Raw genomic sequence first — 15997 nt, 5'->3', positions numbered from 1 at the left:
AAAGAAAGAAAGAAAGAAAGAAAGAAAGAAAGAAAGAAAGAAAGAAAAAGAAAGAAAGAGAGAAAAAGAAAGAAAGAAAGAACAAAACTAATGGGGACTCCAGCAATGTCACCACCATTTTAAAGAGCAACAAGGAAGGAGGGGTATTGAGTCTCCATCTGTGGAATCAAATGGTTACCAATCAGCAGTCTTAATTTCTAAAGAAAGAACATTTTAGAACATTATTTCAAAGGTTTCTCAGGATACAAGAGAGTAATTTAAAATGATAAACATAATCCTGACACTTTCTAAAAACCTCAAATGTTTGCTTTTAAGGAGATTCAAAAAAAACCCCAATCTTTAAACAAGCCATTTTTCTTTACTAACAACATGATAACCTAAGAACTTACGCACAAATGGCAAAATGAAAAAAGATTTTAAAAAAGAAAGCATGGCAGTTCATGTATTTTTAAAAATGTAATAGAAAGACTATTGTCGTGCACGATATTTAAGTGGCCACAAAGGCAGAACTACTACATCACAATATTAAATCTCAAAACAGACATCACGATTAAATCCAAAGAAGAAAACCAAACACTATATAAATATTTGGCACCTGTAAACTTTCTTTTAATAAAAAAAAATTCAAAAGCATCAATAGTACTATTGTTCTTTGTAAACAAAAATGACATTCTTTTGTAATATACATGCCTACCTACAGTGACATTTAAAAACTGCCATCAGTCTGGTCAGGAAACAGGAGAAACCTCTAGGACCTACCCCAACTTCTTGAATAAATGGGTTTCAGTAATGCACACCCTTGTTTCTTTTCCCAGGTTGTTATAAGAGGGATGAGAAAAAAGCACTAGATTAGCCAAGGCTGAAAATTATTCCAGCCTGCAAATCATATTACCTCCAATCACCTTCATGTTCTGTAATTGTGTCACATCACCCTGTTGAATCTTCTCCATGGCCATTTCTATTTACTTACTCACCCTCCTCCCCCAACTAAGCTTATTTTTACTGATTAAAATATAAGTTCCTGGAACCTTTCTGCCTTGCTCACTACTTTAACCCCCAAGGCCTAGAACAGTATCTAGCACACAGTAGAAACTCAATAAATATATTTTGCATGAATGGATACTACTCAAAAGTCAATCAGATTATTGAGTCCAATAAAATATAGCGGTTCAGTCTACTCTGGATCCCATCTACTAGGGGACAGGGACAGACCGTAGATCCCTAATCTTATAACAACCCAATGTACCCTCTATACTGCTATTCATGTGATCTCTCAAGACAAATCTGATTACCTTAACCATCCCTCCCCCCCAAGAGATTACATCAGTTCGCATGCATTCCCATGGAATGCATATTATATTATATTATATTATATTATATTATATTATATTATAACATATCTATACTATCAAATATGTATCTATTCCACTTTTAATAAAGTGTAATACAATAAGACTAAATATCAATATTAATATTGATACTACTTTTAGTGGAACAGAGTCTGAAATGATCTAATTCCAGTCTACCTCACCAAACAAACCCTGTCTACCATACACTCCTCCACACAAGCATACCTTATATATACTTCAGCAACACTGGATTCAGTTTCCTGAATATTCCATGTGGTTTTAAACTTAAGCCTTGCCCATCCATTCCTGTCTGCCAATTCCCTCCCCAGTGAGTTGGTAAGCTAACTCACACCTGAAGTCCCAGCTAACAAATCTTTCTCCTGTATGAAGTCTACCCAAGTTCCATTAAAAAGGGGTAGGAAAGGGGCATCCGGGTGGCTCAGTTGGTTAAGCGGCTGCCTTCGACCCGGGTCATGACCCCAGAGTCCCGGGATCGAGTCCAGCATTGGGCTCCCTGCTCAGCAGGGAGTCTGCTTCTCCCTCTGACCCTGCCCCCTCTTGTGCTCTCTCACTCTCTCTCAAATGAATGAATAAAATCTTTAAAAAAAAAAAAGGGGGTAGGAAAAGAGCAGTGCAAGAGAAATACAGAGGCTATCATCATGGTTGAAACAGACATGTGACAGCTCCTAGGTACACTGTACGGACTTGAGAGATAATGAGGGACCATGGAGGGTAAGCAGAGAAAACAGAAACACAGCAAGAAAGCAGACCAGAATTGGACGATGTTAAAGATCAAGAACAAGGTACTATATACTACCTGAGAAACAAAGAAAAGGACTGGAATGGAGGATTTGGTTCCAGTGATTAATCCGATGGAAACAGTAAAACATTTTAATTATCATTTTTATTATGGCACACAACTTGATTGTGCTCATTCTTCAAGATAGCAAAGAATGCTGCAGATTTTTCAAAATAACTCACACTTCCAATTGCGTTTGGTAACCAGGAATGAAGACTATTTTATGAAGAAAATTTATTTATATTTATCAGCAACATGACAACAGAGTGAAGAAACTTCCAGATTTCATTAATTTTGGCATAGCAAAGGAAAAACAAATTTGAAAGTGTTTAAGTTGTAAATGTTAATAGGACTAAATGAATTAAAATATATAACTATAATTTAGAAAAGTGTCTGGCACATAGTAAGCAGCATTGTAAGTCATTACTAACACTCTCTTTGCTAGGTTCCAGTATTTCTGGAGTATCACAAACCCAAATGACAATATAAGAAACCAGGCCAAATCTAGTGGTAAGTAATCAGAAAAGCAGGGACAAATATTTTAAATAGGTAGATAAAAAGTGTAAGTGGTCAAATTTGGCATTATTAAAATACCAAGATTGAACATGTTTATGTATTCTTTCCTAAAGGATTTTAAAAGCTAAATATGGACAAAAGAATAAGCATTCAAATACTTGTTGAATGAATAATATAACATATCTATACTATCAAATATGTATATATTCCACTTTTAATAAAGTGTAATACAATGACTAAATATCAATATTGATACTACTTTTAGTGGAACAGAATGAAAAACTGTTAGATTCAAATTTTCAAATATCAATTATAGGTATTAAATTTATATGTAAAATGTAAAGTGAATAACGACACCAAAATAGAGAATTTTAAATCAAACAAGAGACACTATCAAAATGTCTTCTGTAGAAGAAATATTTATTACAACTCTACTAAGCAGTACTTCTGTATGATACAAAATCTACTTTATCTCAAAATAAGTTCTAAGAAAGAAAGTATTAATTTCCAGCATGAAATCTGGATCTCAAGCTGACTTTGAGATAAGATAAAAACTAAATTATTAACAAACACAGTAACAGATTAGAATATATGTGATATATATTTAGAATATAAGAAAATTCTAAATATATATTCTTCTTGGATTCTGCAAAGTAGCCAAAAATGCTTTAAGGATACAAACAAATATCAATTCACAGAGAGTATAATTAAGCATTTAGTTATTGAATTCCACTGAAAAATATCAGACAGTTAGCACATGGTCAGATTACAGTTGAGGACACACAAAATCATTTTAGATTTGTTTTCTATTATAAAATTTCTTAGACTAGTCTAAGAGAAGAGTTTATGTAGTTCCCCTATTTAAATCAAATCCATTTAAAAGGGCCCTTCTGTTGTAAAAGGCTGTAAATCAGACTAAATATTCCCACTCTAGTATCCTAAGAAACAATAAAACAAAGGTTGAGCAAGACAGAGTAAATCATTATAGTACCATTACCATTATCAATATGCCACTCATGAAATCTGGTTTGGTCTTCCATGATATACTTCAGAGAAAGAAAATATATACAATATTCCCTTCTCTTACACAATGAAATGACTCAAGATTCTAAACAGATATAAATTATTTTAAGGGCTATTTCATTGGTGGATATAACAGTATGCTTACTTGTACAGCATGACAATTTAGATTAAGGGTTGATGTTCACATTTTTTTCAGATATTTAACTTGAGAAACACATGTAAATAAACAGTCCCTTAAATCAGATTCATTTTCTTTGACAGAATAACCACCACCATCACCATTATACTTGTCTCATTTCATCTATACAAAAAGCTGGACTGAAATGATGATAAGATTTTTAAACAGAACCTTACAACCTTTAGGTACAATTCCTTATGTAGTATTAATATTGGATTTTAGGTACTATATTTTAAATGGAGTCATTTATTTCCTGATCTTTCAACGACCACTTAATTTGAATGCTAACTTAGAAAAATGTAACACCTGTTCTAAGACCATCAGTTTAAAAACTTTTTTTTTCAAAAATCTCTTGTCTATAGAGAACAATGATTAATTAAGATGCTTAGGGGTAGGATATCTTGGCTAACTGAAATGCTATGCTTAAGTCAGGGTAATTGAATTCACTTTATTAATGCTATATCCCAAAATATATATCTCTGATGGATCATTATTCTGAGGATTATTCACTCTGAATTGTACTTGATGCAAAAATTCTGGAAATACAGGAGATTCACCCTGCATCTTCTGGATAATGGTCTCAGAATATTCCTCAGAATTAATTTTCATTTGCTTAATTCTCCTAAAAGAGGTAAATATTATTAGAGGCTTGTTAGCAGGGCTCCAATAAATCAGTGCTTTATTCTAACAGAAGTACAGCAATAGTTATTTCTTTCAACATTAAATTCTCAAAACTGTTACTACATTCGCCTGTCATGTATATGGGCAAAATTATTTTTAAAAATCAGGTAACTCTGGTCCAAAACCTCCTAAACAGTATAAGTCTTTCTGCAAATGAATGGCCTAATGATTGAAGCTTAGTTAGGGAGAGTTATTTAGAACAGTTTTTTAATCTGCAATTAGGGTTTGAGATTTAATGCAGTGGCTGTCGATCTAAAATTCACCTGAAATTATTCTTCACAGACTATTAAAGACAAAGGCTGGCTCAAATATATATGAAATATAAAAGAAACATAAAAGGTTGCAATATAAAGTACTTTAAATATTAAATATAAAGGCATATCATATATAAAGTATGAAAAGTTTAAAATATTTTGCATTTTGACCCATAAAAAAAAATGTTCTCTAAATCATGAGATTCTGTATTTAGTATATCTAATAATAACAACAGTAACTATCATTTATTAAATATATATTATGCGACAAAAATGGTTCTGGACCTATGATGTACAAATAACCTCATTTAATCCTGACAACACTTCTGCAAATTAAATATTGTCTCTATTTAACAGAAAGAGAAGATGAGGTTCAATTTGTCTTTAAAAGTAAAAAGAAGAACCAGAGTAGGGATTCACCAAGTTCAGACTCCAAAACCTCTAACTTTTCTGTAATACCACTTTGTCCTTGACAAAACTAAATAGAGTCAATCCTCACTACCATTTGAGAGTTCCACATGTACAAATTTGCCTACTCACTAACATATATCTGTAGCCCCAAATCAATTCTCTTTTTTAAAATTTTATTTTTAAGTCATCTCTCTACCCAACGTGGGGCTCGAACTTATACCCCCAAGATTAAGAGTCGCACGCTCCACCGACTGAGCCAGCCAGACGCCCCACTCTCAAGTCAGTTCTTGTAGCACTTCTAGGGTCATTCAGGAGCATTGAAAAATTTGTCCCCTGGTGCATGTGTGCATTCCCCACTGAGGTCAAAAAAGACAACAGTACCCATTCCTGTTTCAGCTCTAACTCTGTAAACAAGTGTTGTTTTTGTGGTTTATTTGGTGCCACATTTTTCAGTTTTGTGTTTTTTGCAATTCATTGTTTTAAATGAACCCCAAGCACAGGGCTGAAGTGCTGACACGGGTTCCTAAGCATAAGAAGGCCATGACGTGCCTTGAGGAGAAATACATGCATTAGATCAGCTTTGTTCAGGCATGGGTTATAGTGCTGTTGGTCATGAGTTCAATGTTAATGAATCAACTATATATATTAAGTAAGGTGTTTTTAGACACAAAGATACGTAAAACAAGGTTATGTATTGATCGACTGATAAAAATGTCATGACCGGAGGCTCACAGGAACCTAACCTGGTATTTCCCTTAGGAGCAATGGTTCAGTATTTGCTAATTAGTGTTCAGGGCGACTTTAGAGAACATAACTATGGTGAATAATGAACAATCCATTGAAAACTTTTCCCCCGAGAATGTTCCCATTAATATTTCAGTGAAAGACTCTTCAGTCATTTCCTTCAGAGGTCATGACTAGCTGTGCAGTCACTACTCATCTGCCTAAGAGAAAGAAACCTCTCGCTGCCATTCTGTTTCATGGGTGTAGCTACATGTGTCTGCCTTTGCTCAGAAAATTAATCTCTCTTCGAAGCAATCTGGCTTTCCAGTGTGAAAGTCTGAGGAATTAAATTTAATTCTTATTTCTGGATGTCATGGGTACTGTTTAAATATGACTATTTTGTGAGATTATGATTTTTAAGACTAGACTGTTACATACAATATGGACAGCATGAGAACAACAACAACAACAAAACTTAGCAGAGGAATTTAAAAATATCAGCACAAATTGGAACTCTTACCTTTCTTGTCCAAGTCAGATATTTTATTGAAAAAAAAAATTACAGTACTTAAAAATCCAAACAAGGACAATTCAGGATTGAAAGAAAGAAAACCTGAAGGAGCCCATTGTCTTCCGTAAAATTTGAATACAAAAAAAATGTAGACCAGGAAAACAGTTTATGGCCTAATGCACTAGTTCCATGATAAACACACATATATAGTTTTTCTCCATCAAGTGAAACTTAATCACCTTTTTACAATTTAGAGAGGGAAGGCAGCTTTTACTATGGTTAAGCCATGTATCATCAATACCATGAAGCTAGCCTATCAGATGTAATAGCTTCTATAAAATACCACAGTGAGATTGCAATAAGCCTAGAAAATGGGCTACAAATCCCAGCTATGCTCAAGCAAGCAGTGAACCAAAAATAAAAATAGGTAAAACTGAACCAAGAACTAGATAGCATTCATCTAGATTCATGATTGGTAAGGCAAAGTTCATAGGCCAAGGTTTTAAAGTGACTTATTCAGGTCTAAAAGGCAGTCATTATACAAAATAAAATAAAAGCATTTATGTAATTCAGAAAAAAAATCACGAAATTTTACTCTAAAGGACATAGCACAAAAAAAGCTTACTTACAATGACCAAACACCACATTATTGTACCTCTAAAATATCACTTTAAATATGCAAAGGTAAAGATACTCGAAGTTGCACTTTATCATATTTTATCTCTCCAGTTTAGACAAGCAATCTAAAAGATGTCACACTCTTTCTGCTTAATACATTTTCTGAAATCTTTCAGATTGTAATACCTTTAGGTAAAAGAAATGTCAACTTTAAGTTTCTTTCCCAATCACCATATTTAAGTTAGCCATTAAATGCTGAATTAACAATTAATCCATACAACAATATAAAAATACATGTATTAAATCACAGTTTTCATCAATTATTGGAACGTAATAAAAAATACTCATCATTTTAACATACCATTTTGAAGAATTCAAATGGCCTGAATGTTGTAGAGTGTCTAAATTATACCATCAATAGAAATGTTACATTTTCCCCTCTGCTTGTGAAAATGAGCTCATGCAAGTATTTCTGACACTCACAGTGACACATATGGTCTGCCAAGGGTGTGCAAGCAGCTCTCACTTTTAAACATGACAATATGATTCAGAGGCATACAGTATTAGTGGAAATACCAGCTTTCACATGATTTCCAGAAGCTCTAAGCCAAAATGATAATTTTGAGTGGTTGCAGGTATCAGACAGAGCAGATAATTTAAAAAGTAATAATAAATTATTCTACTAGCACAGACTAGTTATCACTGTAGTTAGCTTAAAACTAGGATGATTTTTTTTTGTAGTACAATGAACACTATACTATAAAATACAATGGGTTTGCAATACAGAGCAGATTTTCCAAGTAGAAAGCAAACTGAACAAAACAGAAATTCTAGTAAAGATTATCAACCTTACCTACTACTCATCTTAGCCCTTGTTAAAATACCCTGAGTAAAATGCAAATATTTTAAATAATGCTGGTTATATAAGACTTCTCTAAAAATGAGCCATAAATGTCAATGCATCATGTTTATTTACAACAGTCAGAGATGTAAAAATTAGTTCTTAACCAGTCACAATATAAACATTAAGGAATACTTATGTGAGATCTGGAAGTTTTCCATTTTCTAGGTTTTGTTAGTATTTTGGCAAAGCAAGTAATACATAAATGGGTTCAATGTAAAAAAAAATCATAAAAGAGAAAAATATATAAAATTTACAGTAGTTCTACCCACCCTGGGCCAACCTAGATCCCTAAAAAGCCTCCCCAACCAGGTTCACTTCTGACTAAAGGAAGAATACCAGTCCTCCACAGCAAAAACAGCCCCATCTTTTCATCAAAGAGGCTCTCACTTCAGTGATATTCCTCCAGGGGAAGAGGACAGGAGCCAGGTTCCCTCGAATGTCATTCCCCAGATGTTCAAAACGTAACTAATTTATTAGCATTAGAAGATTTGGTTTATAGGGGAATCTCACTGGTCCAGTTTGTAGCCTACAAAAAAATGGATTATTTTTAAGTATAACATTAGAATATGAATAAAGGATGAGGATGTGGCTTTTTATTCCATAGAAATGGATACATTTCCAAACATGACAATTAAACAAAAAAGCATGCCTACCATTGAAGTTGTGGTCCCTCCTGATTTTTTAAAGTTCTTGGAAGGCATTCCATGAAGGCGACTGAGTCTAGCTTGGAAACCTGGAAAATCAAAGTCCTCAATTTAGGAGATTCTATAATCACTGTTCCTATCAATACAGAATTCAAAATAAGTCGGAGGTAGGAAACGTCTTATATATATAGCAGTGGGGAAAATGCAAAACACACTTAAAAGATCTGAAGCAATGCCTAGTAGCGTTCTAATGAGCTTAGAACACAACCACTGATTATTTAAGATTTACGGTATTATTCAATAGGGCTTTTCTTTCCTCCTAATTTACCTTTCTAACATTTCAACATTTTCACACTGGTCCTAGCAAGGAGGCAAGTCAATCTTTCTAATAATTAGAATGCGTGATTAATGTAGTAGCTGAATTACTGCTTGACGTGTCTTTACAGCATCTTCTGTTTAGACACTTTCATTTCCATTTTAGCCTATCCTCTTTTAATGGTTATTCCTAGATTCACTATAAGCCCACCATATTCAGCAGTCAGCAAGTGCTACTGACCTCTTCTTCCCGGATGTGACATAAGAGGGAAAGAACCAGTTAAGATACTTTCAAAGACAGGATCTGGTAAATTTTTGTCTAGCTCGGTAGGGTCTTCCTTGTCCCACCAGGGCACAATTCCAGTGATGCCACACGCTCCACCTGATTCCTTCTCATAAAACCAGTCACTCTGCTCATCATCACCTGTGCAAATACAAGAAATCCCCCAAAGACTGTTTTATTATCCAAATACACAGAGTTATCAGATTTAGGTTTAAAGAATGCAAGACAGCAATTAAATCTGAATTCCAGAGAAATGATTTTTCATATAAATATATAGTACCTGCACAAAATTTTTAGTATGTCTAAATACTGAATGGGACACACTTATATTAAAAAATTATTTGTTACTTACTGCCAACATAAGCTGCTATGTTTTAGAACCAATTAAAAAATGTGAAAAACAATAATACTGGTTAATTCTAGGGCAAAAACTACAGAGAAATCCATTTAAGTTACTACCCTTTCCAAATTAAAGAAAAATAAGCCTTAATGTCCTACAGTGAATTTAAAGTATAAAATTGTAGGGGCCGCCTGGGTGGCTCAGTCGTTAAGCGGCTGCTTTCGGCTCAGGTCATGATCCCGGGGTCCTGGGATCGAGCCCCGCATCGGGCTCCCTGCTCAGCGGGAAGCCTGCTTCTCCCTCTCCCACTCCCCCTGCTTGTGTTCCCTCTCTCGCTGTGTCTCTCCCTGTCAAATAAATAAAATCTTTAAAAAAAAAAAATAAAATAAAAAATAAAGTATAAAACTGTAGAACCTGTTCTCTGCAGCTGATAATGGTATATAATTAGCTTAATTTCATGATTTGTATGGAGTGTAAAAGGGGAAATGATCATGAACAGATGTGACTAAATGAAATTAATCTGATTAAGTTCATTAAGAAATAGTTGTGAAAAAGTTGATTTTAAATGAAAAGTGACAATACCACAGAGTTTACAAAGAAACTATTACTGGACTATGACAAGCAAGGTATTTTTAAGACAGAACACTATCCATAGTAAGGTGGACTTTTGGGAACACCCACGAGTGTAACCGAGAAACGATCCATTTAAAATTCAGTTTAAAATGTACTGAAAAGAAAATGTGAATCAACAGTATTTTGTTTTTAAAACAGGAATAAGGGGAAAAAATACAGAAGAAGGCAGATGGCTTTTAAAAATAGGTGGCAAATAGTTTTTTGAATATGATCCTAGATTCACTCAAGTCTTCATGATTCTTAGAAAAATTAATTCTGGTTTTTAAGAGGGTCATCACAACTGCCATAAAGTTTTTCCCTTTACAGAAAGAGATTTCTGATTTCCAAAATCTCTTAGTACAAGTATTTTTTAAAAGCAAACTAGGACAAAAACAAACCTTCAACTGAAAATGACTTTACGAGAAACAGCCATACTTCAAATTACGAGCGAGTGAAAAGTTTAAAGCATTTGGAAAAGCAACGCCACCAGTTTATTTCAATTGAGGATTTAATAAAAATTAATTAAAAAAAAACAGGCACATTTCAAAGCACATAAATATTAGTACTTTTACTGAGAATTGTATTAACATTTCCTAGAACACGTATAGGTACAAGAAAAGAAAGGGAGTCACTTGAAACTAATTACCTTTCATCTTGATTCCAACTGAAACAATGTTATTATACAAAAATGAGGTTATTTTATTTTTGATGTGATACACAACCTTGTTCTTAGCAGGGAAATCAAATAGCTAAAGATTAAGAACTTGAGCTCTGAAGTCAGTCAGATCAATTAGAATTGCAGTGTTATGTGACATTGGGGAAGGTATCTCGACTCTATGAGCCTAGGTTTCATCATACCTCCCAAAAAAGAATCTCCCAGGGTTTTCTTAAGAATAATATAAAAACCTAAAGTAAACTGAATGAAAAAAGCACTTAGAAATATATATATATATTTTGGACAGACTTGTCCAAAAGTTTTTTTTTTTTTAAGTTTTTTTGGGGGCGCCTAGGTGGTTCAGTCGTTAAGCGACTGCCTTCCGCTCAGGTCATGATCTCAGGGTCCTGGGGTCAAGCCCCGCATCGGGCTCCCTGCTCCGAGGGAAGTCTGCTTCTCCCTCTCCCACTCCCCCTGCTTGTGTTCCCTCTCTCGCTGTGTCCTTCTCTGTCAAATAAATAATTTTTTCATTTCCTTTCATTACCAAATGCAACATTTATAATAACTGAGTAGACACACGTATTTAAATGAGAATTTAGGTATATTATCAAGGTAGTCAAACTCACTCTGAGCCCCGAGGTTCTAGCATATTTCAGCAAACTCTCTTAACTTTAAAAAGTCTATGGTCTTTAAAACAGTATGTACCTATTTATCTGGAATATCTATGGGTTTGTAAGTAAGCCAAAATGAATGATCAATTTATTTTATTCCTACCAAGAGGAATGAACAGACTAAGAAAAAAATGCCTAGGTAGCTATTATTTTCTTCTTTTTTCCTATCAACAGACTATTTATAATTTAAAACAATAAATTTGGGGTCTTTTTCTATCCCTTAGAACTTACTGCTTTCCTCTAAAGATTCTCAAGAAAGGCAGATAACATTTGCAGGTATGCCTCCTGCCCTCTGAAGGTTTTTCCTATTTTCTTCCCAAATAGGTGGTTTCAAAATAATGCCATGTGAAAGTGTGAAAAGCTTCAGGGATCTTTAAAGATGTAAAAGACCTAAGTTGTAAGACATGACTGTTTTAACAGTTTACAATATTGAATTCATGAAAACTGTCTAATTACTTACAAACTAGGGAGGATGAATAAATGTCACGGCTGAATAAAAATGACAAATGACTTGCAAATCCACCTTTACTAATGCTTAAACAGTATTAAATACATTCGGAATCAGGTGGAGAATGAGAACCAGTGTCTTGTGAACTTGCTAAGAGACAAAATTGTAAAGACTGAGGTATGTAAAGCTTTCTTAAGGAAGATAATCCTCCCTTAATATTATTAGCTCCACATGCTAGCTTTTGGAGATAATCAATTACTTTAGGTCTTGAAGACAGGATACCGTTCATAGTATAAAAAGAACTAAACCCTAGTCCACTAAGTAGGTGTGTGTAAGTTAAATGGGTTGCCATCAACAACTTAAGAAATAACTAGTGATAAGCACAACTTTAAAATGAAGACGTTTTTCCAAAGGAATAAAAAAATAGCATTTCAGTACCTTGTCTTCCCTCATCATTGGTAAATAAGCCAGCATCAGTGCTGCTGAGACTGCTGGAATCACTGTAATAAGGGAAAAGGAAAAAAAAAAAAAACAACAAAAAAACAGATCAAAAGAACAATTGATCTCTCAGTCGTAAAATTTTAAAGAGACATGGCAGCTCAGAGATGAAACTTAAGCCTGACAAAGATCTGAAAGAAAAGATGATTTTTTTTTTAATCAAACTGCAAATATTCTGGTTCCATTAACTACAGAGCATATTATTTTTGGCACATAAAACCACAGGAATCTAATGGGACCCTGACAGTAAGCCAGATGTGACTGCAACGAGGTGCTGACACAATTGATGTATTTTATTATCTGCTTTCATCAAATGCTCACTGCTCCTTTCTTACGCCGTGCAATTCAGCCTGAGCCCGGAACACCACTGCTCAATAAAATGGGGAAAGTCTCAATCAAAAGCAGGCTAAGCCTTTCTTCAGCATATGAAATACAAGGGCCCGAGATGAAATTACTTTTCATGACCACATTTGCAAATATTCCAGAAAAGACATTACTTAAGAATGCACAACAACTCTATTACCTGGCAAGGAAGAAAAAAGTTTACAATGGTAACAATCCATTAAATCAAAGTTAAAATCTCTCTGAGCAAAAACAGCAAAATACGGAATATTGCCAATAATATTAAGGAGAGTATATGTAAAAATAACAGGTTCTCCTACTTCCATAGAAGTTCGAGTGTGATACAAAGTCCTATTTCACATACAAATTAAAACAAATAGGAGATATTCGACTGACATGAACTGTCACTATTAGTTCTAATAGAAGCCATGCTTATATGAAAATCTAGTTAGTTAAAAAAAAACACAAAAAAGCAGATCATGTAGTAAAGGCTTGGCCTCTAAAGAAAATTGATAATGTTCTTTAAAAATTCTCATATACTCTTCTTCCTGTAATTCTTAATTTTAACCCATCAGGAAGTTGCCCCAGGAGAATTTTATAATACTTTTCTCGTTAACATGTACAACCCTGTAACCTGACTTACTAAACAAAACTAATCTGTTTAAAAAAATTAATCTGTGGGGAGCCTGGGTGGCTCAGTCGTTAAGCATCTGCTTTCAGCTCAGGTCATGATCCCAGGGTCCTGGAATCGAGCCCCACACCGGGCTCCCTGCTTCACAGGAGGCCTGCTTCTCCCTCTCCCACTCCTCCTTGCTTATGTTCCCTCTCTCACTGTCTCTCTCTATCAAATAAATAGACAAATAAAATCTTCAAAAAAATTAATCCGTTTTAAAAATATTTAAATTGAGAGTTTAGGATTAAAATTATAGATGAGATCTAAATCCCTGTTTTCTTTTTTTTTTAATTTTTTTGTTAACATATAATGCATTATTTGTTTCAGGGGCACAGGTCTGTGATTCATCACTTACACAATTCAGTGCTCACCATAGTACATACTAAATCCCTATGTTTTCTGAATATAGAATATCATTTCAATTATTTGATTTTTAAAAAATAAAAAAGTATAAGGATTTATTAAATGGTATATTTCCCCTAGGAACTCTAAGTTAGTACATTTTTCTTTAACTTTCTTCATGTTAGGAGAATATATAAAGCTCCCTATACTGCACAAGTGTTAATTAAAGAATACTTTCTTAGACAATCACATCCATAATTTCTTATTTACCAATGCACATGCTCTCCTATGCACAGTGACGTCTGAGTATTAAAAACACTTTGGAAACTTCATCATTTTGCTATTTAGCTGTCCAAACTACTGTTGATTTATTTTTTTTCTCTTCTGTGATTGCGTAGTGCTTTCTTGTTTGCCCGTATCAACACAACCTAACACAGGGCCTTACCCTACATACCCTGAGTCACAATTCTTGTTCTGAAATCCTTGAGGCAACATGTATTTAAAGTTCACAATTTTTCAAATTTTGGGAAGATATGTTCTAAAAATGCCTAATAGGGGTCTGGGGTAGAACTCCAGAATCAAACCTATTAATATATTTTTTCAAATAAATGAATGAATATCCACATTAAATCCAAGTCAAGCTAGGTCTGGCCACAAATGAGTTAGTTTTTCACAGCTTTCAGAATTCAGATTTATAGATAAAGGACTGTGAGATGTGAAACTATGTGCTCTTTTTCTGGGGGGGGGGTACAATGGTTTTCTAATTTCTGAGTTCAGATTTACCTCTTTTAATATTCTACATACAACCAGGCTCATTGTTTACAAATATAACTTGCTGACTAAAAATATTATGACATCTCGGATGGGATCCTGGAACAGAAAAAGGACATTAAAGAAAAACAAGGAAATTCTAATAAAGTACTGACTTTTGTTAATAATGCATCAACATTGGCTTATTAATTCTGACAAGTGTATCAGAGTAATGTATGACATTAACAGCAGGGGAAGCTAGGTACGGGATATATGGGAACACGATATACAGAAAATCTCTGCACTATCTTTGCAACTTTTCTATAAATCCGAAAGTATTCTAAAAGGAAAAGTTTATAGGGCGCCTGGGTGGCTCAGTTGGTTGGGCAACTGCCTTTGGCTCAGGTCATGATCCTGGAGTCCCGGGATCGAGTCCCGCATCGGGCTCCCTGCTCAGCAGGGAGTCTGTTTCTCCCTCTGATCCTCCCCCATCTCATGCTCTCTCTCTCTGTCTCATTCTCTCTCTCAAATAAATAAATAAAATCTTTAAAAATAAATAAATAAATAAATAAAAGGAAAAGTTTATAAAACCTGCATGTATCTATGCATATATATATAAATTAAATAAAATAATAAAATGTTTTCTATTAAAAATCTAAAATTACTTCCCCATACTTGTTGGATTAAATGTGGATTTCAAGGCTCTGTATGGATGAGCCCTACCTAAATTCTTCCCATCTCCATCTCTGGTCCTTTTATTTATGTTCTTTTTCCAACTCGTATCCCAATCTTCTCTCTCTTCTCTCTTTTTTTTCTGAAGATTTTATTTAAATTCAAGTTAGTTAACATATAGTGCATTTTTAGCTTTAGGGTTAGAATTTAGTGATTCATCAGTTGCATATAACACCCAGTGCTCATTACACTGAGTACCCTCCTTAATGCCCATCACCCAATTATCCCCCACCCTACTTCTTCTCCAGCAACCCTGTTTGTTTCCTATATTTAAGAGTCTCTTATGGTTTGCCTCCCTCTCTGTCTTTATCTTATTTACTCTTCTTAAAGATAGAAGGAAATCAGACTCCCCCCTCTAAGAGCAGCTTAGTCCCTAACGATCCTTGTCTTCATCTGGGATCTTTTTACACGTGTTTTAAACAATATGTTTCCTTATTTATATTTCACCTCATTGACATCTAGCTAGTTGCTCCAAGTACATCACGTAGTTGTTAGCATGTTCAATAAATCAGAACAAGAACTTCTAATGAAGCAAGGTTTTTCATTTTCAGCATCTGACAGCCATTATGGCTTATCTCCAAGGACACCTCTTCCCATTTTTTTTTAGCATGATATATTCCACAAATGGTTGTCAAATTAATGTTTGTACAGCAATCCCAATCCTCTGCCCCAATCTGTTCATTTCCTGTATTTTTTATTCTTGAAACCAACACGTCATCTGAGAA

General features: G+C 34.3%; 1 protein-coding gene across 4 annotated transcripts in view; it reads right to left on the bottom strand.

The window, feature by feature from the left end:
* Positions 1-15997, bottom strand: part of GPATCH2 (G-patch domain containing 2) — a 175877-nt gene that overhangs the window by 146597 nt on the left and 13283 nt on the right. For 3 of the 4 annotated variants that reach the window (XM_032422453.1, XM_032422451.1, XM_032422452.1), the window contains exons 3-5: positions 12374-12435; positions 9168-9350; positions 8621-8700 (exon numbers count right to left, since the gene is read on the bottom strand). In XM_032422453.1, coding sequence (XP_032278344.1) covers positions 8621-8700; positions 9168-9350; positions 12374-12435 — 325 coding nt within the window. Of the gene's footprint in view, positions 1-4926; positions 8494-8620; positions 8701-9167; positions 9351-12373; positions 12436-15997 lie in introns of those variants that run through there. The other variant, XM_032422454.1, reaches the window with a different exon arrangement.

The sequence above is a fragment of the Phoca vitulina genome, unplaced genomic scaffold (assembly GCF_004348235.1).
Source record: "Phoca vitulina isolate PV1807 unplaced genomic scaffold, GSC_HSeal_1.0 scaffold26, whole genome shotgun sequence".
NCBI classification, from domain to species: domain Eukaryota; kingdom Metazoa; phylum Chordata; class Mammalia; order Carnivora; family Phocidae; genus Phoca; species Phoca vitulina.
Note: the sequence above shows the minus strand (reverse complement) of the source record. Positions and strands in the feature narration are given on the sequence as shown.